A 25,009-nucleotide genomic window follows, 5' to 3' on the forward strand; every position below is an offset into this window, starting at 1 on the left:
ATTTCTTTGTTCAGTTTGTGGGAAAGGTTTCAGTCAGCAAACACAGCTGAAGATTCACAGGATAACCCATACTGGAGAGAAACCATTTAGTTGTTCAGTTTGTGAGAAAGTGTTAAGTAGGAAGGGATATCTGAAGAAACACATGAGAACCCATACTGGAGAGAAACCTTTTAGCTGTTCAGTTTGTGAGAAAGGGTTCAATGATAAAGGAAATCTGAAGACACACATGAGAACTCATACTGGAGAGAAACCATTTAGTTGTTCAGTTTGTGGGAAAGGGTTCAGTAGGAAGGAAGATCTGAAGTCACACATGAGAACACATACTGGAGAGAAACCATTTAGTTGTTCAGTTTGTGGGAAAGGGTTCAATGATAAAGGAAATATGAAGAGACACACTAGAACTCATACAGGAAAGAAACCATTTGGTTGTTCCGTTTAAGCTGAGAGTAGACTTGAAAAGAATAAAGAGAACAGGTCCCCAAACACAGTTTGCAGTATATTAAATAGAAACCCCATGTACTTTCTTAGAAGAAGAACACACACATGCGAGATGGGCGACACACGGGAACACTCACACACACATGCACTGATGAAATGTCTCCCTGCACTTTTCCCATCCTGTCGTCCTTCCCCCCCCAAGGGCAGCCGGGAGCAGACATGGGTTGTGGCGTGGGCCGCGCCCCGGGACCAATCCAAGTGCTCCTGTCCATCTTCGTCAGGGACGCGACAGCGTTAGCCATCTGTTGTGCATGTTTTTCCTTTGGGTTTATCTTATCTGGAGGGGAAACATTCTGTTCCCATACTAAGCAGCATACTGAACCCCATGTACTTATACTAAGTAGTATACTCAACAGGAACCCCATGTACTTATACTATGTAGTATACTCAACAGGAACCCCATGTACTTATACTAAGCAGTATACACAATAGGAACCCCATGTACTTATACTAAGTAGTATACACAATAGGAATCCTTAGGACTTATTTTTGTTTTGTGACTGATTTCCGTTTATCTTCATTCATATCAAACACAAAGATTCTGTACCTCCTTTTTTGATTTAGTCAATAAAATATATCTAATATGCTTGTTTTGACTCTTTCATTATGAGTGTTATAATTTAAAATACTGTGTAGCCATTAGGACATGATATTTTACTTAAGCTAAAAGTAAAATACAGAAAATAGTTGCTAAATGAAATAAAAAAGCTTTAATATTGAGTTTTTCAAATGTATTATTTTGGCACAAACCCGGTGCCATTTAGCTCCATTGTATTGGAGTGACAGCGGACATCTCTACTGCAGATATGTCGTGCCCTAGTTGGCTTTGCTCATAAGTAGCTCAAGGTAGCAGTCAGAAGACTGAGGTGTGACAGCAACAGTGTATTCCTTCAATAACTGGTGGCGCCAGAGAGCATCTGACAAAACCTCAGAGCCTGTTTCACCACAGAACTGGTGGGTCACGTGCTTGAAGCTCTGATCCCTAGGAAGACTTCAGTGTTCAATGTTGAAAGACGGACACATCACATTGGACCTGGACTTCAATTTAATAACAGAAATGGACTTCCATAATGTTATTACTGTATATATTATGTTGTATGTATCAATAATGTTGTAGATTGTGGCTGCAATGTTATCATTCGTTGATAATTGTTCCACGGTAACAATTAGGGATTGGAAATGTAGCAGCCAGAATAGTGATTTTGTGTTCATGAAGATTTTATATTAATTTATTCTCATTTACATTATTGAATTGAAATATTTACACTAATTTGATTTAATATAAAGATTTAGTTTTTGTTCATATTTATGATGGTATGGCTATATTATTGTATAATATCTTAATGTTGTTTTTGAACGACCACATCAAACAAGAGGTGGACGCGGGCAAATACTGCGGCATGGTCATGCTGGACCTACAAAAGGCCTTCGACTGTCAATCACTCCATTCTGATTGACAAGCTAAAAGCAATTGGTTTTGATAGTCTATCAGTGAGCTGGATGCAATCCTACCTTGAGGGGAGGGAACAGATGGTGGAGGTAAACGGTACCCTATCCCCCCCCTCACAGTGAGCTGTGGTGTTCCACAAGGAAGCATACTAGGACCGCTACTGTTCCTAATTTATGCAAATGACATGTCGTCAGCTTGTGACTGCAACTTGTTCCTGTTTGCGGACGACTCAGCCCTGCTGGTCTCTGACAAGAACAAGTTACAGGTTGAAAAAACCCTCAGCTCGGAACTAGGCAAAATCTGCACCTGGCTTGCTGATAACAAACTATCATTACACATGGGCAAAACAGAGTCCATTCTCTTCGGTTCAAATAACAAACTCAGCAAGACCGACAGCTTCTCAGTTACAGTGGGTGACAATATTGTCACAAGGAAAGATGAAATTACCTACCTTGGTTCCATCCTAGAGGCTAATCTCTCCTGTGACAAAATGGCATCCAATGTAATAAAAAAAGTCAACCAACGAACTCGATTCTTGTACCGGATCACCTCTCTGGTAAACAAGAATACCCTGAAGACTCTGGCAGGAGCACTCATTCAAGGGTACTACGACTATGCTTGCACCTCATGGTACCAAAGCACCTCAAAGGCGCTAAAAACAAAATTACAAACATCTCAAAACAAACTGGTCAGACTACTGCTTGACCTTACTCCTAGAACCCACCTCACCCCTGCACACTTTGCCAACCTAGGATGGCTTAGAGTAGACGACAGAGTACAGCAACTTGCAATGGGCCTGGTCTACAAGATACACTACACGACCAAGGTACCCATGTACATGTCAAAATACTTCCCAAAGGTCAGTGAATACCACAATCACAACACCAGAGGGAGCTCCACAAATCATGTTAAACCCAGATTCGGCTCAAACAAGGGACTAAACACGTTTTGCAATTATGCCACATCAATGTGGAACGCCCTACCCAAAACTGTAAAGGAATGTGAATCACTACCCACTTTCAAAACCACTCTCAAGGGACACCTACGGGAGACTGCAATTCGAAACTGGCCCCTGTAAATGTCCTAACCCAACCCCCTCCAATGTACAGTAATTTACCTAGTATGGTTTTGTCAATATTCCAATGTACAATTTTGCTTGTTTGTACAGTGTGTGTCCCCCCCCCCCAATGTACAGTTTTGCTTGTTTATACAGTGTTTCTCTCCCCCCCCCCCCCCCCAACCACCTCTAATGTAAATTACCCAGTATGGTTGTCAATATCCCAATGTATCCAACCCCCCCCCACACAACCCCACCCAACCTCCTCCAATGTACAGTTTCTACGTCAAATGTATATACTCCCTTTTCTTGACTCTTTTTGTATCACAAACAGTACTGTATTTGCAGATCTGGTATGTCATAAATGTATAGATGTAGCAGTACTGTCTATCTGTATGTCATGTATGTCATATATGTCCTGATGAATTGAAAATGGGGGACCCTGATGTAAACAAGACGAAAGTCTTTCTCTGGTCTGCATCCCCTTAACAATTGTGTGTATTGAGCTGTACTGTATTGTACCCATTCTGCAATCTGTTAATAAAGTTTTCAATCAATCAATCAATTGTGAGTTTAACCTATTAGCCTCTCCCCGTAATATAAGGAATAGGAAGTGATTTCTTTATGTCAGTAAGAGTTTAGAGATGTAACCTAGGCAGAAAAATAATGGTTTAATTTAAAACAAATGTCTCATTCTCTGTTGCTACTTTACTGTTTGTTGGATACCATTCCCCCACATAGAGATGCATGTTGGTTTAGTGCCTCTACACTATATATAATATAATAATTATCTCCATCAGGTCGGTTCTTTCCACCTGTCTATCTCTGTCCGCAGCTAACCTCACAATAAAATAAGTATTTTAAGTTAATTAATTTTTATCATTGAAATGCATATTCAGTATAAAGTTACAGCTTTTCACCACAAGAGGGTGATATTACACAGGTTTTCTGGTAATCAGCTGCCATAGTGAACCTATTGTCATTGATATATATGCATTACAAATATTTATGAATAAATTATTGTCCATTGCAATAAGCCCCGCCCCTTTCATATATCATGAACCATTCATCGTACAGACTTGTGGGAGGGGTTAATGAGTGGTGGGGGCTTCCCCTGGAAGGTTGGTGGTACAGTTTAAAATGGGCGTAAAAGCTGTTCAGCTCATCCGGTAGGGATTGATTGATTGATTGAAAACTTTATTAACAGATTGCAGAATGGGTACAATACAGTTCGGCTCAATACAAAACAACTAAGAGGATGCAGACCAGAAAAAGACCTTTGTCTTGTTTACATCGGGGTCCCCCATTTTCAATTCATCAGGACATTTATGACATACACACAACTCACGCCACAGCCCTCGTCTGCTCCCGGCTGCCCTTGGGGGGAAGGAAGGACGACGGGATGGGTTAAGCGCAGAGGAGTATCGCATCGGCGATCCTAAAGACAATGCATGCGTGTGTGTTCCGGTGTGTGTGTGCCGCTAACATTGAGTGTCGTTGCATGCCAATTAAAGACCTCTGCGACAGGTCCTGGATTATTATTATTATTATAGATATACAGAACTGTGTAATAAAAAGAGATCATAAAAAATATTTACATCCAAAGGGGAAGAAACTGTACATTGGTGGGGGGGGGGGGGGGGGATTTGGACATTTACCGGGGCCAGTTTCTAATTGCAGCCACCCGTAGGTGCTCTTTGAGAGTGGTTTTGAAGGAGGGTAGGGATTCACCTTCCTTCACGGTTGTGAGTAGGGCGTTCCACATTATTGTGGCATAATAGGGGGGTGTAGTGGTTGCGTGATTTTTTCCCGTAGCCTATGTTTGCGAAGACGCTCTCTGATTGGCTAGCCGTGTACAGCGAAGACCCTCTCTGATTGGTTTAGCGCCGAAGGGTCTCTTCTGCATATTCAACAACAATTGATATGTTGTTCCCTAACCTTAACCCTAACCCTAACCTTAACCCTAACCCTAATAACCCACTTCGAAAGAGGGCCAAAGCATAACCACTTTGAAGCAGAGAATATATATGTACAAGGCGGAAGAGACCCTTCGGCGCTAAACCAATCAGAGAGGGTCTTCGCTGTACGCGGCTAGCCAATCAGAGAGCGTCTTCGCAAACATAGGCTACGGGGGAAAAATCACGCGTAGTGGTTACGTCATTGCGGTTTCTCCGCGGTCCACCATCTTGAAAACGCAATGTATTTCTCCATTGCCCATTTCTAAATCGTCTTGTTTAAAACAAATAAAGCATGAACATTTACATGGTGTACCTTTCTGTGCGTATTCATCCACAATCTATAGCTCAACATGAAAATATTCGCAATTAATCGTAAAGGTAGCAAAATGAGAATGTTTATGTTTTCGTTCACTGAGAAACTACACTGCAATTTGGCGCTGCTGACTGACGTCACCACAGCGTAGACTCCTGGCTTTAGTCGCAGACCTAGGATCAGATTTCCCTTACATTCCATAAGCTTAACAATTCGCACAATGGGAAAATAACTGACCCTGAATCTGTGGCTAGTATCTGTTTCATAAAACAAAGCGGGGCTCGCAACTCACTTGTTGTTCCAAGGTGATTTAATTGACAAAAAAGCAGTAGATACGACGTTTTCGACCGACCTTTCCGGTCTTCTACTAGTCACAGATTCAGGGTCAGGTATTTTCCCATTGTACGAATATATATATATTTTTTTATAAATGTTTTTATTTTCAATTTTCCAACATAGAACAAGACATTACAATACAATAACATTAACACTTTAAGTGCCGAAAACGTGTTTAGGTGTCTTTCCTAGCCATGCTCAAGTTGCAGAGGACGCCCTAACTCGTCTTTAATATCAATATTTCAAAAATCTGTGATCGAAATCATATTTCCCCTCTGCAGCCTTCACACACAGTTCTGAGCTCCTCTCAATCCTCTAGCGGTTCAAGAGCGCCATCTGGTGGCCGATCGGCAGAAGCGCCAAACAGGAAGTCATGTGGATGAAGTGGTGATCACCCATATTACTTCCGGGCACTCGCTATAGGTCCCGGGACTCGAGCTCGACACAATACATAGCGATCCGTTGCCAATAACTCGATAAACAACATGATTTGGACGTATATACTATTATACAACCTGGAAATGGACCGGGTATTTTGACATCCCATAATGGAAAACTGTCTACCCCACGCTGATCGCCCAACGGCCCGAGGAGACTGGGGTGAGTTTTAGCATGTAATATTACCGTGTTCGATACTAACTGATCTGATGAACATATGACCCACATTAGATGAATGGTATAACGCTGCCCACGGAATTATAAACGCCCCCTCGCCCATCCGGTCAACATCAGATGACGTGTAGTAACTTCCAGAAGTACCTCCAGTTGGAATTTTTTATATCGCGCCCATTGCTATCAAACTGTATTTCATCATCAATATAATGCATTTGGGGCTATAAATCACGTTCTGGAGAAAGCTGCAGAAAGAGATGAAAACATACTTATACCTTAGACCATATTTTATATGTGAATGAAAAAGTTTAACGTTGCTACACCATGAACAATATAGGACCTTGAATGGGCCCTAATCTAGGCAATCTAGCAATAGAATTAAAAAAGTTATAGCCCTGCAAAGAAGGGGAACTTCTCCATGTTAAATAGAGCTGGCAACGGATGGTATATCATGAATTTAGCCTTAGGCAATCAAAGTGTTAACAATAATAATAATAGTGACACTAACAACAATAATAACAGCACAAGACAGGCAAACAAGAAAGTAAAATAATACAAATTAAATAAAAAATAGGTGTGGCTCTCATGTGTGTGCTATATATATGTGTGCCTTACCTATGTGCGTGTTTTATGTGTGAATGTTTGATATGCCTGTGTAATTTGCGCTTGCATGTTGCATGTGTGTGAGTGACGTGTTCTATGTGTGTGCATGCGTGTATGTGTGGTGTGAGCGTGTGCATGTGTCCGTGTATATGTAAGCACCTTCGCATCAGTTACGGTTCCCTCGGCAACAATGCCAGCACAATCAGACAAAACAAGGCAGCATTGGTCTATTGGGAGGTTACGGGTAATGGGGAAATCCGGCGAGTACAGTGGTGGATAGCGCAGGTCCAATATGTGACAGATAAGGGTCCCAGATTTCATAAAAAGTGTCCAACTTGGAATGCAGCATGCACGTGATATACTCACAGGGAATGCATTCCATTATGATATTTATGATATTGTGCCATGACCTCTTTGATGGGACCTCATCCTTGATCCAAAACAATAGGATGTTCTGCCTAGCAGCAAATGTCAACAAATTGAACAGTCTCTTATGTTTGAAATTGGCAATATGAATATCTGGGAGGCCCAGTAAAAGGCAGAGGGGATCCAGCTCGATGGGGGTGTGAAATATGACAGATAGTTCCTCTACGATGTCGAACCAATAGCTCTGAAGCTTTACACAGGTCCAAAAGCAGTGGACGTGGTTTCCAGTCTCTATCTTGCATTTAAAGCAAAGTGGGGATGTATTGGGGTCCATTTTACTCTTAAGGGCGGGGGGTAATATGAATGCGGTGCAAGATTCTAACTTGAATAGCCTTGGTGCGGTTGCAAACAGAGATTTTTTTGTTTTGCGTAGGTCCATGCATTCTGCCAGTCTACATCTGTGATCTCTATGTCCAGGTCTTTTTCCCAGGACTGTTTAGTAACAAGGGAAGATAAAGATTAATTAAGGTTTAGAGTACTATAGAAGATAGATGTTTGTTTTTTAGGGATCTGCAAGGAGAGGGCTTTCTCCACCTGCGAGGTGGAGCTGTTAGTTAAAAGTGAGGTGTCCTTGGTGATAAACTGCCTAATTTGTAGGTATCTAAAAAATTCCGCTTTCAATAGGCCAAACCGCTGCTGCAGCTGTGTAAAGGACATTAGGGTCTGGCCATCAAACAGGTGGCCAAGATCAGTTATGCCCTGCTTATGCCAGGTCTTGAAGCCGCCGCCAATTTGGTCTGACTTAAAGTCAGGATTGCCTACGATTGGGGTAAGAGGAGAGGTCAGCTTGGCTCGGCCCTCCACCTTACGGACAGTCTTCCAGGCCTTGACGGAGCATAGTGTGATGGGGTTGGAGCATATTTTCCTAACAGACTTAAAGTCTTTGATAAATAGTAGGTTCCATAGGGGGGACTTAGATTGCGAGGATTCAATGTCCAGCCAGATTGACAGTGGGTCTGATCTGAACCAGCCGACAAGTACCCTAAGGTGTGCTGCTAGTTGGTAATGTCTAATATTAGGTAGGTCTAGACCCCCATCTTCACTATCCATCTGTAATTTGGCCATTTTCAGATGCGGTTTCTTCCCATTCCAAATGAATGAGCTTAGCCAGCCTTCTAGCACCTTGATAACCTTGCTTGTCAGCAGCACTGGGATCATTTGGAGAGGGTATAATAGTCTGGGGAGTACGTTCATTTTGACGAGGGCTATCCTACCCAGCCAGGAGATTGGTAAGGGGGCCCTTATGGTGTCTAAGAGGGGGGGAAAGTTGGCCTTAAACAATGTGTGGGTGTCACAAATACTCCTAAGTAAACAAAGCCGGAGGGCGACCAGCGAAATGGGAAGGGCTCGGGCAGGATCGGAATGGATTTGAGTGTCCGAAGTGGCATTGCTTCGGATTTGGAAAAGTGAATTTTGTACCCCGAGAAGGTTCCAAATGTGGAAATCATGCGGGTTAGACATGGAATTGAACCATTCATAATTCATCGAGGCACCTTGTGCATACTGTTCTGAGTGTGTCTGCGTTTGCATATGGTCAATACCGCCCCCTAACGCATTGTGGCAGCAACTGCACTACATTAGAAATGCTGTGGTTTATTATCTGGGCTGAGCTGAGCCGTGCGGGCAGGGTTTAAATACTCCATTCAGATCAATAATTACTATAATTAATAGTTACCTGTTACAACAATACATCTGCGAGGCTGCCACCCCCCCCCCCCCCCCCCCTCCATATGCAATGCTGGAGAACGTGGCACGGACCTCTGCGCCCAGTACTTCAAATGGGGGGGGCGAGCGCCCCGCTCCAGGGCCCATTTCATTCTTACATTAGGAAGGATAACAACGATAATCTAGCGTTAATTTCAGGATGATTAGATAATCAGGCGAAAAATTACAACGTGATGAGTGGATTTCACTAAAACGCTATTATCGCATCTTTTCCTGGGATTACTAAGAATCACCAAAACTATACTCATATTCAAAACGGTATAAAACGGAAATGTACGGATGAATCTGTTTTGTGCATGTTGACTGGAAGCAACTCACTGACAATCGACGGTGTTATTAGACTCATAGCTATAATATAAGATATATTTTAAAGGAAAACGCCAACATTTTGGGAAATTTGCTTATTTGCCATCTTCCCTGGAGTTAGACAAGAAGATACATACCTTTTTCATCTCTGTGCATGCATTAGGCTTAGGGAACGCCCGCACCGTCTAGCTTAGCGTCAGTCACTGGAAGTAGGTTCCTCCAGCAGCCTAGTTCCCAGCCTACTTCCCAACAGTCACGAAATACACTCCAAATACAACTCCAAAACATTCCTGTAAACATGTTGTGACCTGTGTATTTACCACGTGGAGAAATAAAAAATTATTGAATTAGACATTTACGTTTTCTAAGCAGATATACTCTGATTTCTTTTTGCCTAACCACTCCTCTCTGGGCTCAGTGATTTCACGCAACGCAGTGCTACTTTCTAACGTCGAGGCCAGTGTTTACATGTTCATTTCATTCAAAGGATCCGAACCGATTGAAGTTATTATGGATACCATGACTGTGGTAAGTTTTCATTTATAAATGTTTTTAGATGGAAGGCTGTATTCCATCTGTCTAACGTTAGCGAATATTGTGAGATTGATGAATAGGACGTAACTTTGCTGGACTATCCGACCTAGTATAATATTCCTCAGCGGTCCCTGTGTAACGGAGGTACCGCAGTATATCCACAGTCACGAGTCGTGAAGTGGCTGTGGACGTTAAGCGGTACTGCAAGTAAACTCACTCCCCAGAGGCATCCAGACCCGGAAGCAAGAAGTGAATTCACTTCTTGCTTAGTGGTCTGTGATGCCGCCCGCGACGCAGGCGTCCGGGGTTCAACTCCCACTCAGGGCGATCCCTTAACAGGGGCCGAATCGACTAAAACACAACGCAGACAAGATCACACCGGCTACATGTGGTGCCGTGACCCGGATGCCCTGGGTGGAGTGAGTTTAGAGGGGTGAGTGTAACGGAGGTACTGCAGTATATCCACAGTCACGAGGTACAAGTCGTGAAGTGGCTGTGGACGTTAAGCGGTACTGCAAGTAAACTCACTCCCCAGAGGCATCCAGACCCGGAAGCAAGAAGTGAATTCACTTCTTGCTTAGTGGTCTGTGATGCCGCCCGCGACGCAGGCGTCCGGGGTTCAACTCCCACTCAGGGCGATCCCTTAACAGGGGTCGAATCGACTAAAACACAACGCAGACAAGATCACACCGGCTACACCTGCATCCACTAGGCTTTTGATTCAATGCTAATTTCGCTTGCTGACTGGCGTTACATTAGCCGATATCGTGACTGCGCTGCACGCCAACAGGGTTTGGACGAGTGAATCCACACTTGTGGTATTATTATTAGTCTTGGGCTAGTGTTACACTGGCCTCGACGTTAGAAAGTAGCACTGCTTAGAAAACGTAAATGTCTAATTCAATATTTTTTTATTTCTCCACATGGTAAATACACAGGTCACAACATGTTTACAGGAACGTTTTGGAGTTGTATTTGGAGTGTATTTCGTGACTGTTGGGAACTAGGCTGCTGGAGGAACCTACTTCCAGTGACTGACGCTAAGCTAGGCTAACAGTGCGGGCGTTCCCTAAGCCTAATGCATGCACAGAGATGAAAAAGGTATGTATCTTCTTGTCTAACTCCAGGGAAGATGGCAAATAAGCTAATTTCCCAAAATGTTGGCGTTTTCCTTTAAGCACTCGCAAGTGAACAAGGCGCCCCATTGACTTACAGCGCTGGCGTTCTATACAGAAGGTAAACAGCAACCCCTGGCCGTGAATGTGTTAAACAATAATGTTAGTGATAGAAGGGAACTCATTTTGTGCAAAAATGGAAAGCTTGCCAATGTTCATGAGGCAGAATTATTACAATAGCCGATAATACATTTTCCCAATGATAAATCCCTATACGGGTGGACCGCGCGGTAAACTAAAGTGACATCAGACTACACCTCCCATAGGAACCATGCTTACCGGTTCCTCCAGGGTCAGACAAGAAGATATATACCAGTTTCCTCTCTGTGTGTCAGTTGAAATGCTATCCTGCTGCTAGCCTAGCTTAGCACAAATTAATGGAAGCTGATACGGACCACGAATCTAGCTTAAAACTCTGGGAGAGGTGTTTTTGGCCAACTGGTCCAAAACAATTAGGCTAGCTGGTCCGTATCTGTTTCTATTCATTTGTGCTAAGTTAGGCTAGCTTGCAGCCGGATAGCTTTATATTGAGGGGAAACTGGTATCTATCTTCTTGTCTGACTCTGGAGAAGACATTTCCCATAGTATTGGCAAGTTCCTTGAAAGTGCTTCTGCTTTTATCAGTGGTTCTCAAACTTTTTTGTGTCAAGGATCCCCAAACTCTGATACACATTAGGTCACGGAACCCCATTTGCTAATTTGATGAGATGTTGTCTCTAATTACACTGTGCTACAGTAACTACTAGATAATTACACTGTGCTACAGTAACTACTAGATAATTACACTGTGCTACAGTAACTACTAGATCATTACACTGAGCTACAGTAACTACTAGATAATTACACTGTGCTACAGTAACTACAAGATAATTACACTGCTACAGTAACTACTAGATAATTACATTGTGCTACAGTAACTACTAGATAATTACACTGTGCTACAGTAACTACTAGATAATTACACTGTGCTACAGTAACTACTAGATAATTACATTGCACCATTTACTCACCAACCATGAGTGAATGCTGAGTCCCTTCCTATACTTGTTGTTCTATGGTGATGTGACTGTTAGCTAACCTGGTTGCTTTGTGGTGAGTGACTGTGAGCTAACCTGGTTGTTTTGTGGTGAGTGACTGTGAGCTAACCTGGTTGATTTGTGGTGAGTGACTGTGAGCTAACCTGGTTGCTTTGTGATGAGTGACTGTGAGCTAACCTGATTGCTTTGTGGTGAGTGACTGTGAGCTAACCTGGTTGCTTTGTGGTGAGTGACTGAGCTAACCTGGTTGCTTTGTGGTGAGTGACTGTTAGCTAACCTGGTTGCTTTGTGGTGAGCAGTGATGCCACAGATTACTTGTAAAAGTAATCCGATTACTGATTATTGATTACTCCTTTAAAAAGTAATCCAAGTTACTTTACTGATTACTTGATTATCAGAGTAACTTAGTTACTTTGAAAGTAACTAGGTTACGAAGTCGTCGTCGTTCCCCCAACCGTTTTTTTTAAACGCTTTATTGAAAGTGCATAAATTGTTTTTAACTTGTTTCTCTGCACATAACGTAAATTGTTAAACTAGTGCTTCAGCTTCTGTACCAAGTATCAAGTATGGTAAAGCAACAGTCTATGATGCTCACAGCATTAGAGCAGCCAGCCAGTGGTTTTACAAAACCAGTGTATCCATTCACATCTAACAAATGCAGGCTGAACTATTCAATTATATCAACTGTAACTATTAAATTGTTTTTATAAATGTCTCTCTATAAACATACAATCAGTCTCTCTTTAACATGTAAATTAACTGTAAATCTGGCAAATAAGAGCTTTTGCTCTGCCACCATTGATTGATTGATTGATTGAAAAGTTTATTAACAGATTGCAGAATGGGTACAGTACAGTACATCTCAATACATACAATTGTTAAGGGGATGCAGACCAGAGAAAGACTTTCGTCTTGTTTCCACCAGGGTCCCCCATTTTCAATTCATCATAACATATATGACATACATGACATACAGATAGACAGTACTGCTACATCTATACATTTATGACATATTAGATTTGCAAATACAGTACTGTTTGTGATACAAAAGTGTCCAGAAAAGGAGTGTATATACATTTGGCGTAGAAACTGTACATTGGAGGAGGTTGGTGGGGTGGGGTTGGGTGAGGGCTGTACATTGGAGGTGGGGGGGGGGGGGGGGGGGGTTGGGTAGGGGACACACACACATTTTACACTGTACATTGGAATATTGACAAAGCCTTACTTGGTCATTTACTGTACAACTAGGTTAGGACATTTGTAGGGGCCAGTTTCGAATTGCAGTCTCACGTAGGTGTTTTTTGAGAGTGTTTTTGAAGGTGGGTAGTGATTCACATTCCTTTACAGCTTTAGGCAGGGCGTTCCAGTGTCGGCATCGAGAGCCGACACTTCCGGCTCTCGACATGAACGGTCGCAGAATATCCAGCTCTTGCTGTTCCCATGGAAACCAACAACAAAAATCAGCAAAAAGAAGATATACAGGAATATTTATGCATTTCTTGCTCGCCATACTTTGGATTACAGACGTGTGCCTGAATTCAGCACAGAATCGTCAGGAAACGGCGGTGGAAGGCAACAAACGCGCAAATCTACAGTCCCATTGTGACTTTTACCTGTTAAATGGCTCGGAGAGTAAACATCCGGCTATTGGAGCGGCAACTATTCACAGACTGTTGACGGCGAATCCCGAAAGAAAGAGACTACCCCCGACAGGCAAGTTTGATAAAAAATCGATGTTTTTATTGTATTTGCTCCTGTCTGGAGACATTCATCAGAACCCAGGACCTGTTTTAACGCGCCAACAGGCGAAGAATCAACGGCTCATCCTCACACCGTCAATAGCATGCATCTCCACACCGTCGCCGGCCCAGGACACAATGGCCAGCGGATGCACCAACCGACCAGCAGGCGGCGACATCCCCTCACCGAAGCCCAAGCAGAGGAGCCGAGATGCAAGAGGGAGAGAGCTTGCAATCAGGGGACTCATATCAGCGCGGGACGTGAGCACCAGGGACCCGCCGTTTGAATCGACTAGCCCCGCCAGGACAGCTAGACTAACCGATCCACCCCCCCTCCCCCACAACGGAGGGCCTCCAGACACATCTGAGGACAGCAACCAGCCCCCCCCCCCCCACGTCGCGGGCTTTCACACCGACCAAATACACCAGCAGAGGACAAAGGATCATCCCCACCCCCCCTCCTAACATCAATGAACACAGGACCCCATCCCCCCCTCCCCACCTACCGCCACAAGATCAACCACACACCACAGTGGAAAAACAATTTGAACTAGACGACATTAATGAAATAACAAACTCAAATGGACTTCACATATTTCACTTAAACATAAACAGCTTGAAACCGAAATTGGCTGAAATCAGACATTTGTTTCTAAACGGTAAGGCAAATATATTATGTTTCACAGTGACTCATCTGTTCAGGATCCAGAGATAGAAATCGAGGACTATTCAATCATCAGGAGGGATAGGAACCAGTATGGAGGTGGTGTCTGTGTGTATATACACAAAGATACCAAATTCAGCAACCGTACTGACCTTAACCATGACGAGATTGAAACTGTATGGATTGAAATCTTATTTGAAAGGGCAAAATCAGTACTAATAGGCACAATCTATAGACCACCAGAACAGACTGGTTTTTATGATACTCTGGATGTGTGCTTAGCTGGAGCTGAGGATGCGGAAAAAATTCTTATTGGGGATTGGAACACGGATATGCAACAAAAAAATGCACCCGTCTTCAAATCCTTCAATAGGTTTTGTGATCTGCACGGCCTCAGCCAACGAATCACCCAACCCACAAGGATATGTGAATCAACTCAGACTACCATTGACCTCATACTGACCTCTGACAAGTCCAAGATCTCCAGTAAAGGGGTTATAGCATGCGGGTTAAGTGATCATTACATGATATTCTGTACCCGCAAAAAGCTAAAACTAAAGGCTGGCTGTCACAAAACAGTCACATCTAGAGACCTCAAAACCTACTCTAGCGAGGCCTTTAACCTTGAACTGGAGAGTCTGGACTGGTCAGATGAACTCAATGGTACACTGGTTGAAGAAACTTGGCTTGGCTTCAAAACCAAATTTTCATCAATACTAAACAAAATGGCCCCCCTAAGAACCACCAGGGTAAAAAATCGCGCTGAGCCATGGATGCACACTGAAATACTGACCGCTATGAAAGCCAGAGACAAAAAATGCTCTGAGTTTCGTAAAAGTCAGTCAAAGCTTACCAAAAGCACGAGCAGTGAACTCCAAGACCACGTGACTGAACTCAAACTAGAAAGAAACAGACTAAGAAATGACGTAAACTCCATGATCAAAACTGCAAAAAAAAATTTCATCAATGACAAAACCGAGGAAAACAAAAATAAACCACGTGAACTTTGGAAATTACTCAACAATCAACTAGGCTGCAGTAAAAAACTCAAAACCAGGTTCTCAAACATAAACATAAAGACGGACAACACGCTCATCACAGACAAGCTGGATGTAGCCAATTACTTAAACACTTTCTTCACAAACATAGCCACAACACTGGTAAACAAACTACCCTCCCACTCAGGGCAGTATGGGGTAGAACACATAGTAGCATACTACATGAACCTAGGCGTCCACAAAGACGACTTCAAACTGGAAATAGTAACTACAGATGAGGTACTCAAAAAACTGAGCGCCCTCCAACCAAACAAGGCCACTGGCCATGACAACATCCCCTCCAAATTCCTCAGAGACTCAGCAGCAGCCATCACCCCAGTCATCACACACATAATAAACCTCTCCATAAAACAGGGACACGTCCCCAAGGACTTCAAAATTGCGAGAGTAACACCCCTGCACAAAAAGGGCAGCAAATTAGACCCGGGTAACTACCGCCCTGTTTCTATCCTTACATCCATCTCGAAAGTCATGGAAAAAATAGTATACGAACAGATCGAAAAATACCTCGCGGAAAAAAATCTAATCTACGAATTCCAATCTGGCTTCAGAACATCCCACTCCACTGACACATGCCTTCTCTACTTGAACGACCACATCAAACAAGAGGTGGACGCGGGCAAATACTGCGGCATGGTCATGCTGGACCTACAAAAGGCCTTCGACACTGTCAATCACACCATTCTGATTGACAAGCTAAAAGCAATTGGTTTTGATAGTTTATCAGTGAGCTGGATACAATCCTACCTGGAGGGGAGGGAACAGATGGTGGAAGTAAACGGTACCCTATCCCCCCCCCTCACAGTGAGCTGTGGTGTTCCACAAGGAAGCATACTAGGACCGCTACTATTCCTAATTTATGCAAATGACATGTCGTCAGCTTGTGACTGCAACTTGTTCCTGTTTGCGGACGACTCAGCCCTGCTGGTCTCTGACAAGAACAAGTTTACAGGTTGAAAAAGCCCTCAGCTCGGAACTAGGCAAAATCTGCATATGGCTCGCCGACAACAAACTATCATTACACATGGGCAAAACAGAGTCCATTCTCTTCGGTTCAAATAACAAACTCAGCAAGACTGACGACTTCTCGGTTACAGTGGGTGACAATATTGTCACAAGGAAAGATGAAATTACCTACCTGGGTTCCATCCTAGAGGCTAATCTTTCCTGTGACAAAATGGCATCCAATGTAATAAAAAAAGTCAACCAACGAACGCGATTCTTGTACCGGATCTCCTCTCTGGTAAACAAGAATACCCTGAAGACTCTAGCAGGAGCACTCATTCAAGGGTACTACGACTATGCTTGCACCTCATGGTACCAAAGCACCTCAAAGGCACTAAAAAACAAATTACAAACATCTCAAAACAAGCTAGTCAGACTACTACTTGACCTGACTCCTAGAACCCACCTCACCCCTGCCCACTTTGACAACCTAGGATGGCTTAGAGTAGACGACAGAGTACAGCAACTTGCAATGGGCCTGGTCTACAAGATACACTACGCGACCAAGGTACCCATGTACATGTCAAAATACTTCCCAAAGGTCAGTGAATACCACGATCACAACACCAGAGGGAGCTCCACAAATCATGTAAAACCCAGATTCGGCTCAAACAAGGGACTAAACACGTTTCGCAATTATGCCACATCAATGTGGAACGCCCTGCCTAAAGCTGTAAAGGAATGTGAATCACTACCCACCTTCAAAAACACTCTCAAAAAACACCTACGTGAGACTGCAATTCGAAACTGGCCCCTACAAATGTCCTAACCTAGTTGTACAGTAAATGACCAAGTAAGGCTTTGTCAACATTCCAATGTACAGTGTAAAATGTGTGTGTGTCCCCTACCCAACCCCCCCCCCCCCCCCCACCTCCAATGTACAGCCCTCACCCAACCCACCCAACCCCACCCCACCAACCTCCTCCAATGTACAGTTTCTACGCCAAATGTATATACACTCCTTTTCTGGACACTTTTGTATCACAAACAGTACTGTATTTGCAAATCTGATATGTCATAAATGTATAGATGTAGCAGTACTGTCTATCTGTATGTCATGTATGTCATATATGTTATGATGAATTGAAAATGGGGGACCCTGGTGGAAACAAGACGAAAGTCTTTCTCTGGTCTGCATCCCCTTAACAATTGTATGTATTGAGATGTACTGTACTGTACCCATTCTGCAATCTGTTAATAAACTTTTCAATCAATCAATCAAGGTTTAGATATAAAGATCAGTACGTCGTCCGCGTAAAGAGTGATTTTGTGTTCCCTCTCGCCCACTCTAATACCTGAGATCTCGGCTGACTGCCTTATGAACCTGCACGAGTGGTTCTATGGCCATGTCAAATAGTAAAGGCCTAAGAGGATCCCCTTGGGGGTTCCCCCGTTGTAGAGGAAAGTTGTTAGACCTAAGTCCGTTAGTCAGGACCGCCGACATTCGTGAGTTGTAAAGAACCTTGACCCAATCAATAAAAGTATCTCCTAGGCCAAATTCAGCGAGGGTTAGAAACAAATATGGCCATTCTACACGGTTGAATGCCTTCTCCGCGTCGAGAGACAGAACCACCGCGAGGTGGTCTGTCTCACGAGTCATTAGGATGATATTAAGGAGCCGTCTCATGTTGTCGGTAGAGTTCCTACCCTTAATAAAACCAGTCTGATCTTCGTTAATAATAAATGGGAGTACTTTTTCTAGGCGCATGGACAGGATCTTGGAGAGCAATTTTTGGTCCGAATTAAGTAGGGCTATAGGCCTATAGGAGGCACACTTTTCAGGGCATTTACCCTTCTTAAGGAGAAGGCAAATATTAGCTTCCCGTAGGGACTGGAGTAATATCCCCACCTCAAAGGAGTGATTAAGCATTGCCAGCAGGGGATCCAAGAGAATATGACCGAATTCCTTATAGAACTCGCATCCGAAACCGTCCGGGCCCGGAGCCTTACCAGATGGCATAGCCTTAAGGGCGCCCAGAGCTTCTTCCTTTGTAATTGCGGCGTTAAGGAGCAAGTTCTGATCTTTCGATACCTTAGGGAGGTGCAAGTCAGCGAAAAAGCTTGCATGTCAGAGAGAGCACCGTCGGGTCGTTCCGTCCTATAGAGTTGGGCATAGAAAGAGGCAAACTCTTTACTAATAGTTTTGGTGTCAAAGGACCTGACCCCGTTGGAGTCCGAGATTGAGGCTATTACTTGGGTGTCAGCCCTTTTTTTTGCCAAGTTAGCTAGGCACCTACCAGGCTTGTCACCGTGTTCGTACATTTTCTGTCTGGCAAATTTAAGAGAGTATTCGGCGTCCTGGATCAGAAGAGTGTTTAACGCCGTTCTGGTGGCCGTAAGCTCTATAAGCACAGCCGGGGCTGGGTTTGAAACAAGTTGATTCTCAAGGTCGGCTAGTTTGGATTCAAGAAGTTTGCATTGTTCATTTTTCTTGCGTTTCTTGGATGATACGTAAGACATAATCAGTCCGCGAGAAAAGACCTTGGATGTTTCCCAGAGCAGAGACGGGTTATCCGTAGAATGCGAGTTAATTGAGTAGAACATTTTAAATTCCGATTCGAAATAGGAGACAAACATATCATCCTTGAGGAGGTATGGGTTGAGGCGCCAACGCCTCGACAGCGCCCTCTCTTCTGACAGGGAGTAGACCAGATATATAGGGGCGTGATCCGATAAAACAATACTTTTGATTGTGCAGGACGATACTAGAAAGAGCTTAGAGGAAGGGATGAAGAAATAGTCTATTCTACTGTTGCTCTTGTGTGGGCCGCTAAAAAAGGTGAACTTCAGTTCGGATGGGCAAAGGGTTCTCCAGACATCTGAGAATCCAGTGTCTTTGCATAGGGAGGTGAGCATCTTTGCTTGCCTAGAGGGGGGAGCCAAACTGGGTGGGAGTTTGTCAAGAGACGGTATAAGGTGACAGTTAAAGTCTCCGCCCACAAAAGCATTCTCAGAGGCCAGGCCATTAAATTCAGTAAATATTTTGGATAGAAAGTCAGGGGAGTAGCCTGGGGGACAGTATACATTCATAAATGTCATTTCTTTACCCTTAAGAACCCCTTTGATAATCACATAGCGGCCTTGGCTATCTAAAGAGGAAGTTATGAGTCTAAAGAGGAGATTTTTGTTGATCAATATGGCCACTCCCCTACTGAATGTAGAATAGTTTGTGGCGAAGACCTGTCCCACCCAACTCTTTTGGAGTTTAGCGGTGTCGTTGGGCCCCATATGGGTTTCTTGTAAAAAAGCAATAGAGACATTCTCCTTCTTTAAAAAGGTCAGAATCGCCTTCCTCTTAGCTAATTTCTGAAGACCTCTAACATTCCAGGAGCAGAGCTTAAAGCTCTCAGAGTTAGCCGTAGCTAGAATATTGAGGGGTGTGTAGGCGGGGCAGACCTGGACAAGCCTGTGGGCATGCAGAATTCACTTATCTTAAACACTATGCACACATACTTTGAGCCATACATAAAACAAATATTAATGACATAAAAAACATATAAAGGTGTGGGAACATCACAGGGACTCACCAACATTTCCAGAGACTTCAAACCTACCTATTCGTAGAACCATCTCAGTGGCCAACTGCCACATTCCCCTGTATACAAAAGTGCCTCAAAGTGTAAAGTAAACAAGAAAATTCAAATTGAACCATAGGCATAAGCCATTAGTAAGGTCAACGGCTGGAGCCCAGAACTATTGGTAAAGGGGGGGGGGGGGGGGGGGGGTGGGTTGTATCTTCCAGTCATGCTGCGATAGAACAGGCGTGCAGTACATCCACCAGGCCGGGAGGGGGCGATACTTTGTCCGAGGGTCTGTTATCTCCCCTGACGCTGGTTTGACCTCATACAATTAGGCCTCCCCGCCAGAGGAGGGCGCTGTGCAGGGGGCCGTCTGCCGCTCCAGCGAGCACGTTGTCAGCAGCAGAGCCATGCGGGTCGCATGAACCGGTTGGGATTCGAATAGCCGCGGCCCGGCTGGCGCAGCCACGATACCCCAGTTCGTTCAATGTGCAAGCAACAGTAAACGCATCCCGGTGGCAATGAACCAAAACACGGCTGGGCGCTGGTATAGAGCGTAAAAGTTATAGGCGTGGCAGAAATATCCGAAACAAAATAGGTCCCGCTCCCTCCGAAACGGAACGTTGGCACTTACCATCATAGCCCGTGGCTATAGTCGTGCAACAGTACAACAGTCATATACAACAGAATTGTCCCCCTCCTCCCCTTATGTCAGATAGCGAGAGAAAAGAAAAAGATAAACTTCCAGGCGAAGCCTAACCTCAAGTATTCATCCATAACCACATATGTAATAAAATATTAAATGCAACCCCTCTCTGTGTGATAGCCGTAGAAAGGATGCTAACGGCCCAGAGTCATGCTACCACCGCGTCTGGATCTGATGAAGCCGGCATCGAGTCCCCGTCCGGCTCCGGCAAAATCCACGCTTGTACAGGGGCCCCATGACGTCTCGGTAGTGTGATCGCTGCTCGACCACCTCAGGGCAGTAGTCTTCGAAGATTGAAAGTGGTTTCCCTCTGTATGTCAGATTCCCTCTCCGTTTGCAAGCTTCCAGGATAATAATCTCCTTGATCTTGTAGTGGTGCAAGCGGGCGATTACGGCCCTGGGCCTGGAGCCGGGCGCTGGCTTGGGTGTTAGTGTCCTGTGGCTCCGGTGGTGTAGCGAGGACGTCTTTCCCCATGATTTCCACCAGGACCTCTGCGAAAAAGACACTAGGACGGTTGCTGTGTAGGGATTCATCCAGGCCCAGGATGCGTATATTTGAACGCCGGCTGCGTGATTCGACATCAATTAGCTTGTTTTTTTAGCTTGCCGATGACTTTGTCCTGAGCTGTGCATCTGGCCTCCAGCTCCACCACCCTACCAGACCATGTATCCATGCCGTCTTCCACGGAGGCCAGGCGTTGGGTATGGTCTGCGACCACCAGTTGGAATCCGTCGAGTCTGGTTTCGAGCGAGGCTGCAAACGCTCTGAACTCCGTTCTGAACTCCGTGGTGAGAGCCAGCCTGAGTTCTTCCATCAGTTTAGCCATGGTAGCTCCGTCCACGGGGCCGGCCCCGCTTCTCAAGGTTCGCTCAGCCATCACGCTCGTTCTTCTTTTTTCTTTTTTCTGGTCGAATAATACAGGCAGAGATATGGATGACGTATAGTGGTGGTTCAATTATCTTGAAAAAGTCAGGAGTCTACGCTGTGGTGACGTCAGTCAGCAGCGCCAAATTCCAGTGTAGTTTGTCAGTGAACGAAAACATAAACGTTGTCATTTTGCTACCTTTACGATTAATTGCGAATATTTTCATGTTGAGCTATAGATTGTGGATGAATACGCACAGAAAGGTACACCATGTAAATGTTCATGCTTTATTTGTTTTAAACGAGACGATTTAGAAATGGGCAATGGGGAAATACATTGCGTTTTCAAGATGGTGGACCGGCCGGAAACAGCAATGACGTAACCACTACACCTCCCTATTATGCCACATCTGTATAGGAGGTGTAGTCTGACCGTCTGACGTCACTGGTTGTTCCACCCATATAGGGTTTTATCATTGGGAAAATGGATTATCGGCTATTGTAACAATTCTGCCGCATAGAAATTGAAAAGCTTTCCATTTTTGCACAAAATTAGTTGCCTTCTATCACTAACATTATTTTGTAAGCATTTTTAGTTGAAATAAAATGTCACCGTTTTTAACGGTACCACCAACCTTCCAGGGGAAGCCCCCACCACTCATTAACCCCTCCCACAAGTCTGTACGATGAACGGTTCATGAGCTATGAAAGGGGCGTGGCTTATTGCAATGGTCAATAATTAATTCATAAATATTTGTAATGCATGTATATCAATGACAATAGGTTCACTATGGCATGTCTATATATTGTTAACAGGTGCCAGAGAGCTGATTACCAGCGAACCTGTATAATATCACCCTCTTGTGGTGAAATGCTGTAACTTCATACTGAATATGCATTTCAATGATGCAAATGAATTAATTTAAAATACTTGTCCAAAACTGCCCTATTGTGAGATTAGCTGTGGACAGAGATAGACAGGTGGACAGAACCGACCTGATGGAGATAATTATTATATATATATGCCTCTACACTATATAATATATATATATATATATATATATATATATATATATATATATATATATATATATATATATATATATATATATATATATATATATATATATATATATATATATATATATATATATATATATATATATATATATATATAGTGTAGAGGCACTACACTACAGTGACAGTGGCTCAGGTGGTAGAGCAGTCGTCTGGCAATCCGGAGGTTCCCGGTTCGATTCCCGCTCCTCCTGGGCAGCGTGTCGATGTGTCCTTGAGCAAGACACTTGACCCCTAATTGCTCCCGATGAGCAGGTTGGCACCTTGCATGGTTGCCTCCGCCGTTTGTGTGTGAATGAATGGGTAAAATGTGAGTAACAAATTGTAAAGCGCTTTGGATAAAAGCGATATATAAAAAAAAAAGCAGCCATGGCTGCGTTCACACTAAACCAACATTCATCTCTATGTGGGGGAATGTTGGGAAAGTTCACTTTCTACATGAACTAGTTCAGTTCACAGTTCACAATTTTTTAAATGAACTAGTTCAGTTCATAGTTCATAATTCAAAAATCTGAACTAAAGTTCATGGTTTCAAAAAAGAACTAATTTATAGTTTATAGTTCTTTTTATTTTATTTTTATAGTTATTTTTTCAATACGTTGCTGGCTGCAAGCTATTATTTGTAAAAATTATTGAACCACAGTCAGCAATCATTTGCATTTGCATTTTTCATTTGTCATATGGCCTGATGAATTGAAAATGGGGGAAAAATTATAAAAAAAAAAAAAATAAAACTTTTGGAGGCCCCTCGTCATAAGAGGCACCACATTTTTTTAAATTTTTTTTTAACTTACATTTTTTATTTTTTTGGAGGCCGCTCGTCACTCGAGGCCTTTTGGAGGCCCCTCGTCACTAGAGGCCCCAAATATTTGTTTATTTTTTTTTTACTTTTATTTTAAACATTTTTTGAGGCCCCTCGTCACTAGAGGCCCCACATTTTATTTATTTTTTTTTCTTATTTTGGAGATCGATGTCATACTGTGACACTGAATGAAAACATATTTCATCAACTAAAATATTTTAGTCAACAAAAATATTTCATCAACTAAAATATACAGTACGTCACACCCTGCCGTCTGCAAGTGGCTAATCTTGAGTATTTTTTCTCCTCTTCATAAGAGTTTGAGGTTTTCCGTTTGAGGTAAAAACAGCAATAAAAAGTCAAAACTTGCATCTCCACATCCCAGCCCCGACGCCTGAATACTTTTACCAACGGATTTCCAGTTCCGCGTTCGCGCTCTGCGCTCTGATTGGCCACTGACGTTTCTGGTAGCGCCAATCGTGTGACGCCTCTTTCTTTCACTGGTTAAGCTTAGGCACTCTTTCGAAGTTGGTTAAGGTTAGAGTTTGTCTTAGAGCAGGGCGATAGAACACCAGCCCTGATTCCATACTCTAACCTTAACCAACTTCAAAAGAGTCGCCTAAGGACTTCCGGTTATGTCGGCGTAGGAGAAAGACGTGGTCGAGAAGGCTCTCCTGCCTCACGCTAATAATTTACATTTTCTAACATCTAAAAAACGTTTCAACCACAGAAAATCGAAACTCCTACTTAACAAACACCCTACCGAGGTAAAAATGAACAACGACAGGACCAGACATCTTAAACAAGCGACATTACAACCGACACGGACAACTCCAATCAATAGGGCTAACGCTACTAGCAAGACAATGGCCGCACGAGACGTCGCAGTCAATACGGAGCACATGGAAGACGGCCAAGACGCCCTATCCATGACTATTCTACTCGAAGTTCTGGCAAAACAAAGATCCAGCCTCAGAGAAGACTTTTCAACTCTGTTACAGAGCTCTCTCTCGCCCCTACAAACATCGGTGGATGCACTTCACGAAACGGTTAATTCCTTTCAAGCACGCCTCGCCAGAGTTGAAACCACCGCAGGAGATAACTTTGAGGGTCTCGTCAGAGCGGAGAAAACCATACGCAAATTGGAAACAGACAACAGCACCCTCCTAGACCGGGTCGACGAGCTGGAAAATCGTTCAAGGCGAGTCAACCTCCGTATTGTAAACATACCCGAAGACAGGGAAAAGGGACAAGACCCTATTAAATTTGTCGCAAATCTACTGATGGAAGTCATGGGTCCCGACGTATTCAACAAGCCACCGGAGCTGGAGAGAGCACACCGATCTCTACTCCCCAAACCCAAAACGGGTACCCCGCCACGATCCATCATAGTATGCTTCCACCGGTTCCAGGAGAAGGAACGAGCATTACGCTGGGCCAGAGAAAACAAACCCCGCTATCAGAATAAGACTCTGAGATTCTACCCGGATTACAGCGCAGCCCTTTCTAAAAAACGCGCAGCGTTTAATGAGGTCAAAACTATCC

General features: G+C 43.6%; 1 protein-coding gene across 1 annotated transcript in view; it reads left to right on the plus strand.

Moving 5' to 3' along the window:
- Nucleotides 1-20,439, plus strand: part of LOC311234691 (uncharacterized protein) — a gene marked incomplete at its 3' end in the record, with an annotated part of 68,439 nt that extends 48,000 nt beyond the window's left edge. Inside the window, exon 7 of the mRNA XM_084321934.1 lies at nucleotides 20,350-20,439. Within this exon, the coding sequence (XP_084178060.1) occupies nucleotides 20,350-20,439 (90 nt within the window). The remainder of the gene's footprint in view (nucleotides 1-20,349) is intronic.
- Nucleotides 20,440-25,009: the final 4,570 nt, after the last annotated feature.

The sequence above is a fragment of the Notolepis coatsorum genome (assembly GCF_963971535.1).
Source record: "Notolepis coatsorum genome assembly, chromosome: 9".
NCBI lineage: Eukaryota > Metazoa > Chordata > Actinopteri > Aulopiformes > Paralepididae > Notolepis > Notolepis coatsorum.